This window comes from Gossypium arboreum, chromosome 5 (assembly GCF_025698485.1).
Source record: "Gossypium arboreum isolate Shixiya-1 chromosome 5, ASM2569848v2, whole genome shotgun sequence".
NCBI classification, from domain to species: Eukaryota; Viridiplantae; Streptophyta; class Magnoliopsida; order Malvales; family Malvaceae; genus Gossypium; species Gossypium arboreum.
In genome coordinates, this window is record NC_069074.1 from 61,139,755 (window position 1) to 61,163,009 (window position 23,255).

General features: G+C 34.0%; 1 protein-coding gene across 1 annotated transcript; it reads right to left on the reverse strand.

The window, feature by feature from the left end:
* Nucleotides 1-9,140: 9,140 nt before the first annotated feature.
* LOC108472149 (protein PARTING DANCERS) lies at nt 9,141-11,496 on the reverse strand. The gene is made up of 8 exons (XM_017773663.2): nt 11,304-11,496; nt 10,879-11,003; nt 10,687-10,775; nt 10,509-10,604; nt 10,312-10,406; nt 9,950-9,990; nt 9,774-9,857; nt 9,141-9,510 (listed from the first exon to the last, which is right to left on the reverse strand). Exons 1-8 carry the CDS (start codon nt 11,374-11,376, stop codon nt 9,361-9,363), a joined length of 753 nt encoding a protein of 250 aa, XP_017629152.1. The 5' UTR covers nt 11,377-11,496; the 3' UTR covers nt 9,141-9,360.
* Between the last annotated feature and the right edge of the window lie 11,759 nt (nt 11,497-23,255).

Genomic DNA, 23,255 nt, shown 5'->3' on the forward strand with positions numbered 1-23,255 from the left:
ATTGAATGTTTAATTCTATTTAATTGAGGCTTAATTTGTGTTAATAAATTCAATTGAAGGTGTATGGATATGTATGATATTTAATTGTAGCTAAATTGAGTATAATTGGCCATTAGAATACTCAAATCGGGTTTAAAATCAATTTTTTCGCATAAAAAAATGTAGTAGACTGTTGGGGTTTGAATTTTGGTCTTTTTAAATTGGTTCTCTAGTCCGTTTAAATTACAAATTAGTCTGTAACTTGATAAGTCTAATTAGAGCCTTAAATGATAAGGAAACTTGATAAGATTTTAGGATTAGACTTTTAATTGATAAAATTTTTTAGAAACACACTCAATTTAATATTCGGTATAGTACTGATAGTTTGAAATTGTTATATTTAGTCCTTAATGATAAAACTTGAATTAGACATAGAAAATAAACTTAGATTAAGCTGAAATTTTTAGGGTTTACATAAATTGACTAAAAAAGGATTGGTAAATTTATAGATCTAAATTCAGGTTAGTTTAATCTTAGGTGGGTAAAATGACAAAAATGCCCTTAGGTTAAATTACTTATAAAAAGTTTAAAATTGGTTTACAAATTGCTTCCCCATTAATAGATAACTAATAAATAGATTAGATTGATGTGTTATAAGGTCAGGGTGTGTCTTGGGAGGTCGTTAGCTGTAGAGTCACTTTGGTTGCTAATATAACGCTTCAAATTCAGGTCAGTCCGTCCTGGTCGGGTTTGGGGTGTTACAAAACCTTAGTTGTACTTTGAGCTAGCTTAAAAGCATTCATTCATTAGGTCGTGTATACTTAGGATTCATTTTATTGTTGGTAGTGTTGTTTTAGAAAAATCATTTGCCTTTGACTCTTCTTTAAAAAGAACTCGATGTTAAACTAATGCAGCGAAAAACCATTTTTCAAGTCATTTTGGAAACTTAGTTGCCTTATTAATTTGTTTTTTAGAAGCGGTTCATTTGCAATGTAGTGAAACTAGGGAACAATATCAAATTTTACCTAAGCCTGATATCATGCATTATCCGATTATTATGCTTGAGTAATCCATGCATGCAAAAGTCCTAGAAGAAAAGTTACTAAGCCACAGGCTAGAAGTCATTAAAAATTACAAATCGAAACCAATAAAGACCGATTAATACTTTTAAAAAAAAAAATTCGAGGTCCAAGGTGATTCTCCAAATGCCGAATCCGGTCCTAATTTCAAGGTTTACCTGAAAGTTAAACGTTATTAGGGGTGAGCTTATGAAAAGCTCAGTGTGAGTCAAACAATTATTTAAACAGACATAAATATCGAATATAGTGAAACATATTAGCTTTAACAGAAGAACACAGAACCATCATTGAAATTTCATATCATTACATAACCATTATCAATATTGATGTCAAACGGCGTATGAGCATGGGTCATCATTCACTCGAGTAACAATCATTAATTTGATTCCATTCAATACAACAAAATACAATACATAGCATAAATCAATAACATTCGAATATGTAGTGCACATGATGCAAGGCAAAAAGGTTCCTACCCATACCATCCGCTACTCACCATGACTTCCCCAGTACCCATCATCCGAACACCAAAACATTATGGGCTTAAAGCCCGTTGTGGTTAAAATCACCGATAACAATATGCAAAAAAATTCTTCCAGTAAAAATGCAAACAAACTACCAGTAAAAATGAGATAAATCGTCGTTCCCCTTGGTACTCCAGGTGCAGTGCACTGACTACAAATAATTCGAACTTAATATGTCGTCGGTACTCCACAAAACTCCTCTGTCTACCAAAAAATCCCAACCAAATGCATATGCAATATGTCACACAATCTCATACATGATCATATCTAAATACTTTTCACATTTATTTGACATGCTCAGCATGACCTCAATAATCACATACTTTCAGTAAATGGAAACAATGTTCCAGTCTTTCAAATTACCATTGTGTTGGTATCAATCAATATCATTCAATTTTACTTTCTTTAAGGATTTTCATTGTGCATAAATAGCACCCTTTTCAGTACACAATATAACAAATATCTCATGCGTTTAAATCATACATAAGCTTAATATCTCAACACATTATATCATTCAGTCAAACATTCTCATATATCATAACTCAAATATACAATTACAAACTCAATCAAACATTCATACTATCAAACTAGAAATTTTGCCAACATGTCAATCTTTTAAGACTCGAAACATACTTGGTTCAGCCACTCACAAAATCAATAAATGCTAATTTATCACCTATAACATGATATTTAACATTTTCAAATAATTTTATGAGTTTAGGACCCACACCTTATTTTTCGTTTCCTCGTAGTACACTAGTGAATCTTCCAATTTTCCTTAATAATTCATTAAACGAACCTAAACAAAAATTCAGTATAAATTTAATCAATTTACCATTAAATCATCCCTCAAATACCCACTTATGAGATCAAACCAATCATATACTAATTCAATAATATAATGGAAAATAAGTATCTAATTAATGATTAAATTCCTTCATTTAATCAATTCATGACCTTTACCCAACAACTACGTCGAAATAACAAATTAGTTATCCTTAATTGCACTTATGCTTCACGATTTGTGGGATCCGATTGGCTAATTGATCAAGAATGTCTCTCCCTAATTAATATGTGATTAAAGGCTGATTATAAGGGTTCAAGAACTCAAATTAATGCTCGAAATAGATGGGAAAGAACCAAGAAACAAAACAACCCCCTTTCTTGCATATAAGCGCATGCACCACCACTCGTGGTGGACAAAATTGGGGTTGAATTTTAAAATGGTTTGAGATCTCATTAAAATTTGGAAAAATACATTTGAAATCATTTAAAATCTGCTAAATTACATATATGAAAATTTTGGTTTTTAATTGACAAGTTTAATTAAGAAATTGAAGAGAAAAGAAATCTTACCCAAGCTAGTTGAGAGAAACAACAACGAAACTTTCTTGGCAATGTTCGGGATTGATCTTGGGGTTCAAGATTTTAGGTTTGGGGCTGATTTATATAAGGATAAATGGAAACAATAGAATAAAGGAGATGGTGCACAATCTTGATGCAAAAAAAAAAAAAAAGAAAGAGATGGTAAAATGGGAGGTGTAGGCGACGACAACTATGGGAGAAATAAAGAAAATTGAAGAGGAAAGAGGAGAGGACGAGGGTGAACGGCTTAGGTAAGGAAAAATTGAATTAAAGGCTGAAAAATACAATAAACATTTGTATTTATACTTAGGGTTCAAGGGTATGGATGACAGACACATTAAAAAAAAAAGGGATTTTGCAAAAATTAGTTATTTCGCAAGGGAAATGATTCAAACTTAGGACCTCATTTAATCTCCATGCTTTCTCATATTTCTTTTAACCATTAGGCTTTTTCCTCATTCTTGAAATAATTTTGCAATATTTATTTTAAAAATAAGGCATGTCACATACAAGGGTTTAAGGTAAAATTAGCAAAATAATAAAAATGGAGAGAGAGAAGGGATTTGAACATGGGTTTCAAGGAACGTTTCACTAACACTTAGCCAACAAACCAATACGTTTTTAAAAACGCATAGATAATCTCAAAAATTAGGGCATGACCACTCTCTCTCGATTCCCAAACCCGATTCTACTAACCCTCAATTTTTGGGATGTTACACAATACCTTATAATTTGATCTAACCCAATATTTGTTTCTCTATTTCCCAAAAATAAACTTCAATATATTTCCAATTAAATAATTTTCTCAACCCAATTCTAATTTCGTTAAAATCATGATAACTTTACTGTAAAAGAATCTATAATAAAATATATTTAATATTTTCGCATTCAACGGTTCACTATAACTTTTTGAGCTGCATTCAATTAGAAAAGCATAAATTTATTTTCAAGTCATTTTCATTTTGAGAAAACCACATTCATTTCCAAATGATTCCATTTCTCCATTTTCATTTTCATTTTCATTTTGGAGATAGCCATAATCATTCCCAAATGTTTCCTATTTCTCCATTTGACCATTTATGTTCATTTGATTCATCATGCAATTCATTTCTGGTTTCGACAAGCTAACATAGAAACTGATTGGACATATGCAATTAAGGCTGAAATGATTTATAGTTAAGTTCTAGTTTTTAACCTATTAATTATAAACTTATTTAGTCATGAATTCATTCCACTATAGTATCGTGATTGAGTGCTTCCCAATGGCATACCATTACAAAAGCAATTCGATCATTGCTCGTCCAATGACCTTGCCATAAGTGTGTTACCCTCAAAGGATATCTTTAGTCTCTTTGGGATAATATCCGTTCTCCCAGTATGATTCTATTTTATCTTATGGTAACCATTACATCTTCCTTCATGAAAAGTTAATTACTATCAAATAGTAATCAAGTCATTCATCACAAATACGAATGACTTATGGCCATGTTCACTTTTCATCAACCATGTAGTTCCAATGAGAGAATATAATTTACCCATGTCTCGGGCTATGAATTCCACTACTGTGAATGACACTACATACTGCAGAATTCGTACACCCAACACACTAGCTTTCAGTTCTTTATCTATTCAAATTTGAGATTTTACTTACTTCAAAGTGTACGAGTTATGCATACATAGTCCGTCATCCACTCAGGATTTAGTTATTCCACACTATGAACGTCACAAGTGAATAAATCCATAAACGAATTCATTATCTATTCTTTTTGGGTACAATCTGATGCACTGTGAGTCTAGTCAGTCAAATCTATTTCTTTATCTTCTGAGAGTCATCCATTCTGATGCTCAAGACAAAACATCTCCCCAATTGGACTTAATAGACGACATATTAGTCTTTCAATCGGTTTACTCATTTTCAATTAGACTAAGAACTTGTTTAGGTTCGTCTATTAATACAAGTAGTCTTTTCTTATTATGATTCAACCACATGTACCGCTTAGTATTAGTTTAAACATTACATTAGAAAACCAATAAGCAGCATTTGCTTCTATTTTCTTTGCGTGCAAAACCTATATAAGGACAATCATACAAAGTATATTAATGTAATCAATGATTTTTTTTTGTATTAACCAATCTATTCGAAAAAATTACAAGTGTGCATTGAAAAAAATACTACACTTAGGGTACCAAATCCAACACATGCATCCTCTACCAGGGTATTTTCATTCTCCTAATCAAGTGTGCAAACTTTAACGTGCTTTGTATGGTTTGAAACAGGCCCCTCGAGCTTGGTTTTCCAAATTCAACTCTACTGAATCTCCTTTTTATTTTGTATCAAGTCCTCATGATTTTGCATTATTTACTCAATACTCTGATCAGAGTATGATCTTCCTCCTTCTCTATGTAGATGATATGATTATCATAGGGATGGCACAAATGGCATTATCAAACTGGAATAGTACTTAGTCAACATTTTGAGATAAAGGATCTTGGGTCTTTTAGTTATTTTTTTGGGTCTTGAGATTTCCTCTAGCGATGATGGCTTCTATCTTTCTCAGGAAAAATATGCTCACAATTTACTTTCTCATGCCAATATTACTAATAGTAATACTATTCATACTCTTTTGGAACCAAATGTCAAACTTACAGCATTTGATGTCACTCCTCTTTCTAGCCCTATTTTGTACCAACATCTTGTTGACAGTCTAGTCTATCTTACGGTAACTCGATTTGATATCACTTGTGTAGTTCATACGGTTAATCAGTTTTTGACATCTCCCAGATAATCTCAATTTCATCAGTTCTTCGTATTCTTCTATATGTCAAGGGTACACTTTCTTTTGATCTTATTTCTCTACTCATTCATCCTTGGTTCTTGTTGGATATTCTAATGCTGACTGGCCAGAAGATCCTACAGACCGACACTCAACCACCGGTTATTGTTTCTTTCTAGGTGATTTAGTCATTTCTTGGTGAAGTAAGAAATAGACTGTTGTTGCTCACTCTAATACTGAATCTGAATATCGTGCTCTTACTAATGCCATTTCGGAGTTAATTTGGCTACGCCGGCTAATTGAAGATTTGGGACTCTCGTCTCCTACTGCTACTATCTTGCATTGTAATAAACACAATGCAATTCAAATAGCTCATAATGATGTGTTTCATGAACATACAAAACACATAGAGATTGACTGTCATTTTGTATGATAGCATGTTACTCAGGGTATTCTACATCTTGATTTTGTCTCCTCATCAGCTTAGATTGAAAATATTTTCACAAAGATGCATCTTCTAATCAGATTTCGTGACTTAGTTTCCAAACTCAAGCTACGGTCCACAACACCACCTTGAGTTTGAGAGGGGATGTTAATGTAAATTTGAATTTTAGCATGCAAATTAGGCTATAACTCAAGATTTTGACTAGTTAGTTTCCATGTATAGTTCCTAGGTACTAGTATAAATACCTAGCACTTGTAAAGCAATAGATATATTGAAATTCATTCGTCTTTCTTTTCCTAAGTTTCATAACAATACAAATCATTTTGAGTATTTGGAAACTTGCAAAGACATTTATAATTCATAAAACGAGTGATCAAAGCTTCTCAACTTAAAAACAAGGTTTTACTGGTTAAGATAAGTAGAAGTTTTACTATAATTTAAACTTTAAACACAATTTTAACAAAATATTAAAAACCATATACAGACATTTTGAAGGCTTTAAAATCAAACTTAAAACTATTTAGAAACCTTTTTTCAAGTGATAGAAGGTGTCTGAGGGTCATATACGAGCCTTGGAGGACTCAAAACGGCCTAAACAGAGCAGGAGCTCTATCCAGAGGCCTAGGTATGACACTTAAGCCCATGTACTACAAGTTTTGGCATTCTACTAATTTGAGTATCGATACCCAAGGCAAAGGTTTTGAACCCTTGGCCCCTAAAGCTGAAAATTAGTCCAAAAAAACACTTAAAATAATGCATAAACATGTACATATCCTTCCCATATGTTCCAAAACATAAAACTTCAATTTCAAAACTCATTTAAACTCAAAAAACAAAGCATAAACAATTTCAGTCAAATAACAAAATAAAGCTTGAATAATTACATTAAAACAACTTGAATTTCAAATCAAATTTTACTAATACCATATTCAAGTTAAGCCCTTATGTGCATCATAATTTCTAATATCTAAAGCATCTGAATTAATTAGGTACAACCTTAGGTGATTAATGATGCAAAGGTCCCAAGCCCGAACCTTATATACGTATCTTTGAATCCAAACCTACACATTTTAAACTATTAACATGTGAACTTAAATAACACAGCAAGTAGTCAAAGGTAATCTAACTTATCTTATTTCCTTATTCCTTATTAATAATGAGCCCTTTAAACAAAATTCATTATAATATTCAATCATTTCTACCTTTAGTAACTCGAACAAATTTATTTCTTATTTCCTAACTATAAGGGCTCAACTTACTCATTTCATGGTTTATTAACCCATCATAATAAAGAAATTCTTATTCAATTTTTCTATTTATGGTTCAAATGAAATTAGATTCAAAGTTTACTCCCTTAATTCGAAGCCTCTCAATATACTTTCATAAAAGCACAACTTATGATCCTTAGTTCCTTATGTAAAATCGTACTCCGTATCACCCCTTCTTTACTAAGAGCATAGGGATTTATAAATTTTGCTCTCCAATTAAATCATATGGTTATAGTTAAAGTTGTATGGTTTATAGTTGAATATTAATACTTTATTACATTCTTTTATCCCATATTCATTAATCCACTTTCTTTTAACTTACAAGTTTTTAAACCTTGATTCATGCCATTTTGGCCTGTATAACAATTCATATTTAAGTGCGAATTTCATTATTAGGATTTTAAATTCATTTCAACCTTAGTAAACTCTAGTAAAGCATGATTCAAATACTCAAGACCCATCCCACACAACTAAGAAGTAGATAAGTGCTAAGTACCATATCATATCCTTACAATACAAACAAATTGCACACAAGTGCATCTATCCCACTGTCAAATTGCACATAAATTCATCCATCCATCACAACCAGAGAGTATCGAAGTGCTAAACCTAAAGGCATGAAAATCTACATGTAAATGCAAGGTCTAAAGGCTAATAAAAAATCCATGTAATATGTGCAAAGCCCGAGGGCACAAATCTTCAAATACAAAACTTTAGGTACAAAACTCCAAGTACACAACTATTTCGATTGGCATGTCAGTTATATACTAACTATTTCACTAAATTTATTAGAACAATTAACTTACAAGATAATTAAACATGTGATATTATACTAGAATCGTTCAAAGGAACATTCATATGCATTCTTCTACATTTACTCAATTCACATAATTCATTTTGAATTACTTGTTGATACTCATTAATTGAGGTCACACATCAAGAGCTTATAGAGCCATGGATTATTACTTTATTCATTTTTCACTCATCACTTTAGTAACATACCTCACAATTCACTTTCGTGCACATTTAATATTCACACATTATGCTTTATGTTCAATCTTTAAATTCAGGCTTTCATTTATATAAACCGTACACATATTATCACATACCAATTTCTTTTATTGAAAAAGATGATCATATTGATATATTAATCATTAATTTGCTGTGACAATATAATATCATAATTATTCTTATTGACATTATAACTTGTACATATTCAAATATATCCAATCATTTGATTAATTAATTTGTGACAACTAAATTTTCTCCTAACACATTCTTATTTAATATAACATTTTAAAGTCAAGACATGACAATATTTTAAATCGATATGATAAAGATATTAGATCAATTAAAAATTTATATGCATGACAATTAAAAATATATTAATAAATTTAATAATTAAATTATTAAAATATTTATCATGTAAAAATTAGTAAAATTATACTAATGAATCCTTTCCAGAGATGAGAAAACATATATCCATTACAAGCTAACAGAAACACGCATGTCTTATGGTTAAATCCTTAAGGTTCTGGCGATTAAAATATATAATATTAAACATAAAAACTTTTTTAAAAAAAAAAGAATTATAATCGCGAAATTTTAAAATTTAAGGATTTTTTTGTCTAGTAAACAAAATCATATTTAGAAATCGAGATACCGGAATCATTTGTGACATGAAATCTTAAATTCAATCCTTAGAAATCCCACTTTTATCACATTAAATTGAATAAAAAAATATCCTAAACAAACAAGCAAGACAATGTTTGCATTTCATATATCAATACGAGTTTTTAGTAAGATCTGACGAATCTAACACCCAAAAAAAAAAAAAACAAAACAAAACAAAATACCTCGGTGTTTATACCATATTGAATACTATATAAAAAAATGCTGATTTGAAGAGATAATTGTTTCTCCTCTTTAAATGATTTTAGGACACAGGTAAAACTTTGAATCTCTGAAAAACCTTACAATTGTCTCAGCATTGTCTGCAGAAAGGTCTGTAGTTTCTAAAATGTATTCTTTTGATGCTTTAGCAATCCCTTCAATTGAACCAATTGCTTGATTTAGCTGCAAAGATAATCGAGTTATTTAACCATGAACATGAAATATTTAAACTTTCTTTTGCCATGGATAAAATTTTAGTAAAATATTGCTACCATTTTAGAACGGTAATCACAGCATAGGAAAGTAAAAATAGCAGAATGCGAATTGCTCTAATTTCATATCAATTTGTCAAGGGCATATATATTTGTGGGTATATATATGAATAGGATAACAACTCTAAAAGAAGAAAGTAAACTGAACAAGCTCGACAAGGACAACATAAATACCGCATTTGCATCGTGGTTATCAATCCCTGGTATGGATGTTACCACTCTAATGAAATTTTCCAACTGCTGCACTGATTGGTTCCTCTTCACATGCAAGAAAATGAAAAGGAAACAAAATTTCCACATAATAGATCTTAATATGAAGAATGAAGACAAGTTATGATCTTCCAACGAACCTCAGCTTTCAATTTTGTTTTAACCTCTTGCTGTTTGCTAACTGTAGTAACATAGCAGTTTATCAGTTACTATAAAGCTTAAAATTCCATGAAGGTAGAACCAATTAATATACATTTTTTTTATATTTAAACACTAAGTTTAATGTTAAATATATATTACATATAATTGATAGTTATAAAAAACTGCAGTGAGTTAATGGTATGTTTTTTTTACCGATTCTATTTGATTTATACTAGTTGGATTAATAGCCAGTTTTTGCAACTAATCTGCGGCTTTTGGTACAAGCGGCTCGACACATAGATCCAGTTTTTTAATCATTGCATTGGGTTAAAGTGTTCATACGTAGATAGGATCTTCTTACCTCCACAAGAGTGAGCTATCTTCACAATCTTTTCGAAACCCATCTCAATGTCTTGAACTGGCACAAATGTAGGTCTACCAAGCTGCATTTCATACCTTTCCACCAAAATCATAAAATCTATGAATTAGTTATTTGAGAATTATTATACAGTCAAAACGCAAAAACCATAGAAGTAGTTTGGTTGGTATAAGAATTACTTGAAGTAAGAGCACAGAAAAGAATCATTTTGGTCCCTAGTTGGAAGGTTAAGAGTGACGTAGAGATGAGCAAACTGAGCCTTGAGCTTTTTTGCCCTGTAAATGTCAGATCAAATGATTCAGAAGATGATACTAGAAGATGGATAAAATAAGAGCAATTATTAATATAATATTTCACCTGCTGAATATTGTTTCGACATTGCCGCAATCCCATTTTGTTACAAAAATAAATGCTACAGACAATCCTCCACAATTGAAAATGAAGTCCTACAAATAATAAAAGCAGCTGAGTTAGGAACCAATCATCCGTACATCGGATGACAGTAATAAGGAGGAAAAGAAAAGAAAAAATGGAAAACGAAGGAAATACAGGGGCAATTGGAACAAAGTTAAGGCGGAAAGAATTTGCAGCTAGGAAGGAGGAGATGAAATTGATGAAAGATGGGTGTTGTTGGTCCCTCCAGATAGTGTTCATCATGCAAACCCCAGCAGAAACTGCTTTTATAAAACAAATTAATTGATACATACAAGCGAAAATTCCTACAAAATACGATTGTGTTTGATCAAGCACTTGTTGAGCAAAGAAAAAGCAGCTAATTTCTCCTCACAACCAAACATCTCAAATCACAAACAGCAGCTGCCTGATTCTATATGAAATATTATTCCTCAAAACCAATATAGCAGCAACACATAATTGATTATATACCGGATGTTGTTCAGGAAAACAAAAAACGAATCGTTCTTTGCTTTCTCGAGAAACAAACAGAAACAGAAGTACAGAGAGTTTCTTTCTACCTGAACTCTTCGTCACCTTGGAACATGGATTTTCAAGCACTGGATCCGCGTAGCCTGATTTGAAATTCGCCATTTCGAGCTACAATCTAGATCTTCCAACTGATACCAAATGAACCGTTGAAACTTGGGCGGGAAATTCAAATAGCTACCTTCCCAATAATTTTTTTTTTCCTTTACGTAAATTAAATTAAATCAATGTGGGTAAAATATACACTTAGTCACCCTGTTGTTAGTGTATTTTGGTAATCTAATTATAAAATTTTTTATTTTGTAGTCCTTTAATTCTATTTTAGTTATTTTCCGTTAAATTTTTAAAGCAAATAATGACATTGCCTTTTTTCAATTAGTATAATAATACTAGTTCTCAATACTTATATATTATATCAATTTAATCCTAATTCTAAATAATTTAACAGATTTAACTTTTTATATTTACAAATTCTATCAACTTAGTCCTTAGAACTTTTCATCAATCAAATTTTATTTTATTTTTACCACTAATTTCTTCTTCCCTTCATCTTTAGCCACTAGTCTCCCTTGTTCCACCTTTGTGCTAACCATCAGCAACCCCTCTATCATTGACCAAAGCCTTCTCTTGCAGTCTTGCCTTACGCCTCTATCAAACTCTTCACAACACCCATTTCCCCATGCCTTCAACCAACATTAGCATTGTGTTGTTGCTCCAATCACCAAGCATAAAACTTAGCACCCACAATTGATATAAGGCAGCGAAATAGGATTGAGATCAAGTTGTTTAGATGGCAAGCTTATTATTGAAAGACACCTTAAATAACAAAAGAATGATCAGCATACAAAACTTTATACAACATGGTACATAATTGAAGCAAAGATAAAAAAATAAGGATGAGAAATAATAAGTTTTGATAGATTGGATAAGAGTTCTTTGGCACCTAAGAATAAGGTGTTAGATGATATGAACATCACATATATAATAAAAATAAATTATTTACTAAAAGGTTAGCCCAAATTAAAAGTGATCTAATTTAGTTAAGACTTATTAGGCTTCAGTTATTAAATGAAGTTATTGGATTGGTGCCCTAAGTGTAGTATTTTCATCTATGTACACTTGTATGTTTCGAACAAAATGGTTTAATAATAATATTCATTAAATACATTAATACTCTTTGTATTGTCCTCAATGTTTTTGCATGCAAAGCAAAATGGAAGCAAATATTGACTCATTGGTTATCTAATGTTTAACTAATACCTAGTGATTGAAAATTAGCTTTTAGTAGTAGATTAACCTAAACATGCCCTTTGCCTAATAAAAAATTAGCAAAGAGTTGAAAGACTAATATGTTGTCTATCAAGTCTAATTGGAGAGATGCTTTGTCTTGAGCATTGGAGCGAATGACTCCTAGAAGATAGAGACATAGATATGATTGATTAGATTGATATTGCATCGGGTAGGACCCAAGTAGAATAGAACCTAAATCCAATTTTGGATTTATTCACTTGCGACATTCATGGTGTGATTGCCTTAATCTTAAGTGTGTGATGAACTATTTATGCGTAATTCATATGCTTTGATGTAAGAAAAAGCTTAAGTTCAAATAGATAAGTGTTGGATCATCGGTAAGCCCCATGATGCAGTAGAAAAATTATTACCGTGATCATCAACCATGAATACATGTACAAGGAACGGATCGGGTTGAAAATAGGGTCGAAGATATACCTTTTTTATTCAATCTTATCCCCTTGTGTGATGTTAAGTCCATGCCGCAACAAAGTCCTCTCAGCCTCTACATAGTCCACCTAGTCGAAGAACGAAAAAAAAATTGTAACACCCTAGGTGAATCCCACATCGACAAAGCATGGGAGAGACTTGGGCTATATAAAGGGGTAGTAACACTTAAGTGTGTGTAACACCCCTTGCCCGTATCCGACGCCGGGACAGGGTTCGAGGTGCTACCGGACTTAACTCATGTATACGCATATATAACCAGACCATAAATTTCTTTTAATTTTAAAGTTCTCGTTCACATTCATTATGTCCCTTAAACAGGCTCATGAGGACCAAAACATACATTAGAAACGGTTCGGGACTAAACCGAGAACTTAAGAAAAACTTGAAAAATTCATGCTTTAAGGCACCACATGCTAGTGCCCTCAGTCCGTGTGCAACACTGACTTTAAAACACGGCCATGGCACATGCCCATGTGGCCTACCCATGTTTAAAACTTGGGCATTCTGTTAGATTCACACGGCCAAGACACACGCCCATGTGTTTAGCCCATGTTCAACACTAACTTAAAATTTTAAGTACATGGGACACACGGTCATACCAAACGCCCAAGGGCGATTCATGTGTCACGCACGGCCTGGACACATGCCCGTGTGTCTATCTGTGTGGACCTTATTAGGCTACTTTTCAAGCCTATGGTCACCTTTAATTTCCCACTCTCATCTATAGCTTCTACTGATATCTAACATGCCCTAATTGCAGTCAAGTTCTATCATGATTGTCGATTTCATGTAAACCTCATATCATTGGTTTTGCACAAGCTAGGTTACCTTTTTTGTATTAAGGATTATAATTTCATTAATCACAATATCAGATTTGGCTCGTCTTTTAACTCATTGCCAACTTTGATCCTCCCAATTTCAAATGAATTGGTCACATTTATCATATCCATTCATAATACACCATATAATCATTTCAACAAGTAAAAAAAATTTCATAATTAGTAGGATAGCAACCCATACAAATACAGGCCATATATCAAGGCCATACACAAAATGAATGGACATAACATTCAAGCTTTTACATTGCTAGCCAAATGACACATATGACAAAATGATCCAAAAATACCTATGCATGCCATTGAACAAGATAAAGTATCTATATACCAAAGCTGGACTAGTTGATAGTGTGTTGACTCTCCAACCGTCTTCCAAACTTTACAAGTCCTCGAGCTCTGAAAGACAGGGAAAAGAGTGGGGTAAGCATTTTCATGCCTAGTAAGATCGAATAACCAGAAAGTAAACTTACCAAGTAATTAGCATACATCCATAATAAATAAGGAAACCAACAAGTATGAAGTGGTTCCCTATCACATGCACTCAACCAATGAGTTAATTACATAACAAAGCACCATGTAATTTAACTTAGATGAGCTCATCATTCAACATTTCATTTTTTACATGTATTTCATGTTCATCCCATCTCTGAACATCAAACATCCATCAGAACCAATCCGAAAATCTGATTCGATGCGCAACTCACATTGAGTCCTTTTAGCTTGCAAGTCCTCATCATTAGTTTGAGCATCATAGATTTCCTAAAGAAATGTCGGCCTAGCCTCTAGCTCTGCCAAGACTGAACCATCATCAAGCAATGCCAAACGAGCATCCATGGCTCTCAAGGTATACAAGGATTTTCTGCTCAACGCATTGGCGACCACATTCGCCCTTCCTGGGTGATAGTCAATGATCAAATCATAATCCTTAATTAATTCTAACCATCTCCGCTGTCTCAGATTTAATTCTTTTGAGACATCAAATACTTCAAACTCTTGTGGTCTGTGAATATGCGACAAGTCTCACCATATAAATAATGCCTCCAAATTTTCAAAGCAAAAACGATGGCGGCAAGCTCTAGGTCATGTGTCAGATAGTTCTTCTGTGTGACTTCAATTGCTGTGAAGCATAGGCTATCACTTTACCATCTTGCATAAGTACACAACCCAATCCATTTAGGGATGCATCACTGTAGACCACAAACTCTTTTCCTGGTTCAAGTAGCACTAAAACAGGAGCTTTGGTTAGCTATGTTTTTAACTTCTCAAAACTTTACTGACACTTCTCTATCCATTCAAACTTAACGTCTTTCTGTAGCAATCTCGTCATCGGAGTCACTATCATAGAGAATCCTTTTACAAACCTTCGATAGTAACCTGCTAAGCCCAAAAAGCTTTTAACCTCAGTTACATTTTTAGGCAGTTTCTATTTGACGATAGTAGAGATCTTACTTAGATCAACTCGGATGCCTTCACCCGAAACAATATGATCCAAAAATCCAACCTTCTGGAGCCAAAACTCACCCTTGCTAAACTTAGCATATAGTTGCTTTTCCTGCAAGGTCTGCAACACAATTCTCAGGTGCTTCGTATGCTCTGTCTCATCCTTGGAGTAAATCAAGATGTCGTCAATGAACACAAAGACAAACTTATCCAAATATGGCCGAAAGATTCTATTCATGAGGTCCATAAATACGGCCGATGCATCCGTCAACCCAAACGGCATGACAGGAAATTTGTAATGACCATACCTTATCCTGAAAGCTGTCTTAGGTACATCCGATTCTTTAACTCACAGTTGATAATAACAATACCTTAAGTCTATCTTAGAGAACACTGTGGCTCCTCTCAGCTGGTCGAACAAATCATCGATCCTTGGCAAACAATACTTATTTAAAAATCATCGAATATGGCAAACAAATCATCGAACAAGTCTATCTTAGGTACATGAACCCTATCATGAAATATGGGTAGAAATGGATAGAGCAAGCTACAGGGATTTCAAAAATACAAAGAACATTAAAAACGGGGCTTGAAAGCACTTACTATTGAGCTTGAAAAGCTTGAAAACCCTAGCTATGAAGACCCTTGAATTTTCGACAGCATGGAGAAGAAGAATGAGCTGATTTTGGTTCATTTTTCCAATTTTATTTCATTAAAATGCCAAATGACCAAAATGCCCTTAAGCCATTTCTTTAAAATTTCATCCATGCAAGCCCATTTTTGTCCAAAAACTTAGAAATTAGGAAAATTTCTCTCTAAGACCTTCTAATTTATAATCTAAAGCAATTTCATACAAATTGCTTCTAGAATCCAAGTTTTGAAATTTATTCAATTTAGACCCTAATTTCCAATTGGACACCTTACTCAAAGAATTTCTTCATAAAACTTTAACACATGCATATTCTCATATTCTAGGCCTCATAGGAATCATAAAATAAATATTTTGATGTCGGATTTGTGGTCCCGAAACCACTATTTCGACTAGGCCCTATTTTGGGATGTTACATTTCTCCCCCTTTAGGGAATTTCGTCCTCGAAAGTCTTACCAGTGAACAGGTTCAGATATTGGCTTTTCATGGTTTTTTCTGGCTCCCATGTTGCCTCTTCCACACCATGTCGATGCCATAAAACCTTTACTAAAGCCACATATTTATTCCTCAACTATTTAACCTCACGAGCCAATATCTTAACCGGTTCCTCTCCATAGGTCATGTCTGGTCTAACTTCAATCTCAGTTGGCGAAATCACATGAGAAGGGTTTGATCGTATCGCCTTAACATAGAGACATGGAACACATCATGAATCTTTTCCAGTTCGGGTGGCAATGTCAAACGATAGGCTAACAGTCAAACTCTTTCAGTGATCTAATATGGTCTAATAAATCACGGGCTCAGTTTGCCTTTCCGACCAAATCTTAACACCTTTTTCCATGGAGATACTTTCAAGAATACTCTATCTCTAGCTTGGAACTCAATTTCCTTTCTTTTCAGATCAGCATATGACTTTTGCCTATTTGATGCCGCTTTTAAAAAATCCCGTATCACTTTAACTTTCTCTTCAGTTTCTTTAATCAGATCAACTCCATGAGTCTAGTTTTCCTTAAGTTCTGTCCAGTACAATGGAGTTAGACATTTCCTGCCATACAAGGCCTCATAAGGTGCCATCTTCAAACTTGTTTGAAAACTATTGTTGTAGGCAAATTATACCAACGACAGGTATTTTTCCCAACTACCCTGAAATTCAAGGATGCAACATCGCAACATATCCCCGAGAATCTGAATCATCCGTTCAGATTAACCATCAGTCTGAGGGTGAAAAGCTATACTAAAGCTCAACTTCGTACCCAAGGCTTCTCGTAATGTATTCCAGAATCTTGAAGTGAACCTCGGGTCTCTGTCTGAAATAATCGACAGTGGTACTCCATGCAACCTTACAATCTTAGAAATGTATATGTTGGCCAACTTATCAAGAGAGTAATCAGTCCTTACCAGAATAAAATGAGTCGACTTTGTCAACTTATCCACTACAACCCATATGGCATCTTTCTTTTTCGGAGTCAAAGGCAATCCTGTCACGAAATCCATGGTAACTCTGTCCCACTTCCATTCGGAGACTATCACAGGCTGTAACAACCCTGAAGGTACTTGATGTTTAGCTTTAACTTGCTAACATACCGGGCATTTTGATACAAATTTGGAAATATCTCTTTTCATGCCGTTCCACCAGTACATTTTCTTCAAATCATTGTACATCTTGGTACTCCCCGGGTGAATTGACAAACGACTGTCATGTGCTTCTTGTAAAATCTTCTGAATAAGCTCATTGTCTTTGGGTACACAAAACCTATCTTTGAACATCAAACATCCATCAGAACCAATCTAAAAATCTAATTTGATGCCCAACTCACATTAAGTCCTTTTAGCTTGTAAGTCCTCATCATTAGTTTGAGCATCATAGATTTCTTGAAGAAATGTCGGCCCAGCCTCTAGCTCTGCCAAGACTGAACCATCATCAAGCAATGCCAAATTAGCATCCATGGCTCTCAAAGCAAACAAGGATTTTCTGTCAACACATTGGCGACCACATTCGCCCTTCCTAGGTGATAGTCAATGATCAAATCATAGTCCTTAATTAATTCTAACCATCTCCGCTGTCTCAGATTTAATTCTTTTTAAGACATCAAATACTTCAAACTCTTGTGGTTTGTGAATATGCGACAAGTCTCACCATATAAATAATGCCTCTAAATTTTCAAAGCAAAAACGATGGCGGCAAGATCTAGGTCGTGTGTTGGATAGTTCTTCTGTGTGACTTCAATTGCTATGAAGCTTAGGCTATCACTTTACCATCTTGCATAAGTACACAACCCAATCCATTTAAGGATGCATCACTGTAGACCACAAACTCTTTTCTCGGTTCAGGTAGTACTAAAACAGGAGCTTCGGTTAGCATTGTTTTTAACTTCTCAAAAATTTATTGACACTTCTTCGTCCATTCAAACTTAACGTCTTTCTGTAGAAATCTCGTCATCGGAGTCGCTATCATGGAGAATCCTTTTACAAACCTTCGATAGTAACTAGCTAAGCCCAAAAAGCTTCTAACCTCGGTTACATTTTTAGGCAGTTTCCATTCGACGATAGCAGAGATCTTACTTGGATCAACTCAAATGCCTTCACCCGAAACAATATGACCCAAAAATCTAACTTTCTGGAGCCAAAACTTACTCTTACTAAACTTAGCATACAATTACTTTTCTCGCAAGGTCTGCAACACAATTCTCAGGTGCTTCGCATGCTCTGTCTCATTCTTGGAGTAAATCAAGATGTCGTCAATGAACACAACGATAAACTTATCCAAATATGGCCGAAAGATTCTATTAATGAGGTCCATAAATACGGCCGGTGCATTCGTCAGCCCAAACGGCATGACAAGAAATTCATAATGACCATCCCTCGTCCTGAAAGCTGTCTTAGGTACATCCGATTCTTTAACTCACAGTTGATAATAACTAGACCTCAAGTCTATCTTAGAGAACATGGTGGCTCCTCTCAACTGCTCGAACAAATCATTGATCCTTGGAAAACGATACTTATTCTTGATAGTTACCTTGTTTAGTTGTCGATAATCTATACATAGCCTCATCGAACCATCTTTCTTCTTTACAAATAGTATAGGGGCATCCCAAGGTGAAAAACTTGGTCTTGCAAATCCTTTATCCGTAAGTTCTTGCAACTGTGCTTTTAACTCCTTCAGCTCGGTTGGTGCCATTCTGTACGGAGCAATAGAAATGGGAGTTGTCCCTAGAACCAATTCAATACCAAACTTTATCTCCCTTTTAGGAGGTAATCCGGGTAATTCTTCCGGAAACACATCGGAATATTCACAAACTATCGACATAAACTCAATCTTCAACTCTGTTTCCTTAGTGTTCAATACAAATGCAAGGTTGGCTTTATACCCTTTTCTCATATATCTCTGAGCAACCATTGTTGTAATTATAATTGGCGGCAAGCCCAATTCTCTTGAATCGACCAGTAGAATCTCACCATCCGGACATCTCAATTTAATATACTTACTACTACAATTTACAATTACATCGTGAAGGGTTAACCAATCCATACCAAGTATTACATCAAATTCATCAAATGGTAATAACATAAAGTTAGCCGGAAAGCAATGACCCTGAATCGTCAAAGGCCAATTCTTACAGACTTTATCAACCATGACTGATTTGCCTAGTGGGTTCAACACTCTAATGATGAATTCTGTAGGTTCAACGGGTATGTTCATACTAGACACCAATCTCATGCAAATATATGAATACGTCGACCCTGGGTCAATTAAAGTAATAACACTTGTATTAAAAAGAGAAAAAGTACTCGTAATAACATCAGGAGCAGAGGCTTCCTCTCGAGCACCTATCGCATACGTTCTTGCCAGGGCTCGAACCTCTGGCTTTGCAGTGTCTTTAGTTGCTACTCAACTGCCACTAGCACTCCCAGGGTATCTCGGAGGTCTACCCCGTGGAATGGGAGTACTCGACTTCGGGGCTACTTCCACTTCCTTTTCGGTTCACTTTGGGCAGTCTCTGAGAAAGTGGTCAAGAGAACCACATCTGAAACACGCACCACTCTTCATTCGGCACTCTTCGAAGTGGAACTTTTTGCAACTCTTACACTTTGGCTTTTGATCATCTACACTCTCCACACTAGTCACTATCGGGGAGGAAGACTTCTGGCTTTGTCGTTTAGAGTCTCTCGTTCTACCCGAACATCCTATTGATGAAGTGGAGCGTTCATGTTGGCTCCTTGATTTTTTCATGGAAAATGAGAGTGTTAAGTCCCTAAGGGAGTGAATATAACATCCTATGTGAATCTACATCGGCAAAGCATGGGAGAGACATTATAACAACCCGATTTTGGGCCTAGTCAGAATAGTGATTTCAGAACCACTATTTTGAGGCTGAAGAAATTGTTTTTAATATTATTTTATGTGTTATAGCAAATTTATATGAGTGCATAAAAATTTCGGTGAAATAATTTTAGCAATTTCATGCTTAATTGCGAAAAAGGACTAAATCGCATAAAGGGAAAAAGTTTTATTTTGCTAGCTAAATGTGTTAAATAGCTAAATAAAAAAAAATTAGGGTCTTTAAAGAGTATATAGGCCTTTAATAATGAGATGGCCGACCATAGGGACAAAGAAAATCAAAATGTCAAGGTTAGGTGAGCTTTTGGTGACTTATTTGACTAAAATAAAATAAAGAAAAGGGAGGCTATAGTGTTCTTCTTCTCCACCAAAATTCTTAGCAAAAATAAGGTTTTTTGGAGCTTAAAACATTAGCCAAGCTATCCTCTTGCAAGTAAGTTATTTAGATGGTTATTTTTGATAATTTTTGTACTTTTGGGACCCTTGTAGCATGAGCTAGCTAATGGGAGGACTATTTTGCAAAAGGGTTCAGAGTTTGGAGGTTTACCATGAGATTATTTATGTTTTTAGCTAAAATTTTATGGGAGAAAATGAGTTATGGTTGTTAAATAAACAACTTTTGTGAAGTGGTGTTCATGAAAAACACCTAAAATGGACCATTTTGTGAAGTTTGTTAAATGGATGGTAATTGTGTGAAACATTTGAAATTTTGAGATGCTATAGGTATAAAAACAATTTGGCTAAGCTTGGTTAATGAGGAAATTCGATAAAAATGGATTTACGAGCCTAGGGGTAAAATCGTAAATTTTGTGAAAGTCTAGGGACAAAATGATCATTTTGCCAAAGTATAAATTATGAAATGTATTGGTTAATATGATAATTAAAGTAGTGGATTTTATCATTATAGATCAAGAAAATCGAGATTCGGACTTAAATCGAAAAGCACGAGGTTATGGATTAAAAGAGAATAATTAGCCGTTTTTGCATTCGAGGTAAATCTGCATGACTAAATAAGCACGTTATTCATGTTATTGTTAATATACTTGAAATCTATCTTCCTATGATTGTATTGAATTATATGTGATGATTTAATACATTGGAAATTTGATGGAATATGATATTCCATTGAAACAAGTAAGTTGTGCGTAAATATTACAACTTTACTGTTATTATGCATTGAATGATTGATATCGCATAAAATGTTTGAATGTGACTATGAACTATGTATGATGAAAATTGATATGGGAAATCCTCGGTTAAACCGTAGGAATAGGTCGTGTAGTAGCTCGATTTTGGGGCTAGTCAGAATAGTGGTCTCGGGACCACAAATCTAAAGTTGGAGGAATTATTTTATTATCAAAATAGAGTCACAGAATGGTTATAATAGTACATGAAAAATTTGGTGAGCTAATTTTAACGTTTATGAGCCCAGTTGTGAAAAAGGACTAAATTGCATAAAATGTAAAAGTCCTAATTTGATAGCTAAAGATGTCAAATAGCTAGAGGATAAAATGGGGGTTTTTAAAGAGCAATTAGACCCTTATAGACTAGGGTGGCCGGCCGTAGGAGACAGTTTGATGGAAAAGTCAAAATTAGGTGGTGTTTGGTCACTGATTTTGACTAGTTTTAAATTAAATAAAACAAAGGCCACACCCCTTTTATTTTTCTTCTTCTTTACTGATTTTTACCAGCATAGGAGGGTTTTGAACTTCAAAATTTGCAACAACTTGAAGCACTCACAAGTAAGTTATTTCCATGTCCTTTGTTGATATTTTTTGTATTTTTGAGACCCTTGAAGCATGAGTTTTCAAATGAGGGGTATATCTTGCAAAATGGTTGAAGGTCTAGGGTTTTTCCATGAGAGCATTTAGGGTGTTTTTTGAAATTTTATGGAAGAATATGAGTCTTACTTGTGTAATAGACAACTTTTGTGAAAGGTGTTACCATGAAAACACCTAAAGGGACTATTTTGCACAAGTTGTAAAATAGTTGATAAATGTGTAAAATATGATGAATTTGGAGTTTCTATAAGAGTAAAAAGAGTTTATCTAAGCTTAAGATGCAAATAAAATCGATGAAAATCAATTTTCGAGCATAGGGGTAAAATAGTCACTTTTGCCAAAGTCTAGGGAAAAATGGTCATTTTACCAAAGATGTAAATTTTGATTTGCCTAATTGAATTTAGTGACTAAATGAGTGTATTTTCCTAATATAGATCAAGAATTTTCAAATCCGAACCTAAACCGGGGGAAAGCAAAGCAAATCGACTAAACCGACTAGTCGTATCGCTTTTGTGACATCCCTAATTTAACCCTAGTCGGGAAGTGGTTTCGGGACCACAAAACTGGGTCACAAAAACATTTAAATACCTTATTCCATGCCAAATATATGTGAAAATGCATGTGTGAATTTTTAATTCTTTGATTTAGTTAAATTGAGCGTGAATTGAAAGAAAAAGGACTCATGTGAAAGGATTTAAATATATGTGGCTAATTTTAAGAGGTTAGTAAAAGAATGAAGTAAAATAGATGGAGTTGCATGTCAAATAGTCCATTTCCTAAGGATAGTGGTGGCCATGACAAGATTATGGGCAAAGAGAACATGTTTCCAACATGTTAGGTTAGTGGTGTATGTAGGAAGCCATAAAATAAAAGCTAGCATTAAAGAATTGGAAAAAAAATGATGAGCATGGATGCCCCCATTTGCCGTGAATTGAACAAGAAAACAAAAAAAAAAGTGCTCATCCTTTCTCAAATTTTTGTATTGCCGTGAGTGAGGGAGAGGGGGTTTGGAGAAGCTTGGCCATACTTGCAACTAGATTGAGGTATGTTTGATGTCATTCCTTAAGATTCATGCATGTTTTAGTTGTTAGTTTGAAACCTACCTAGCCCATGGCTTAGATTTCTTTGCTATTTGATGGAGATGAAGTTCGCCATGGAGGTTGTCTTTCTTGGTTGGTATTTTAATGTTGTTGTGACG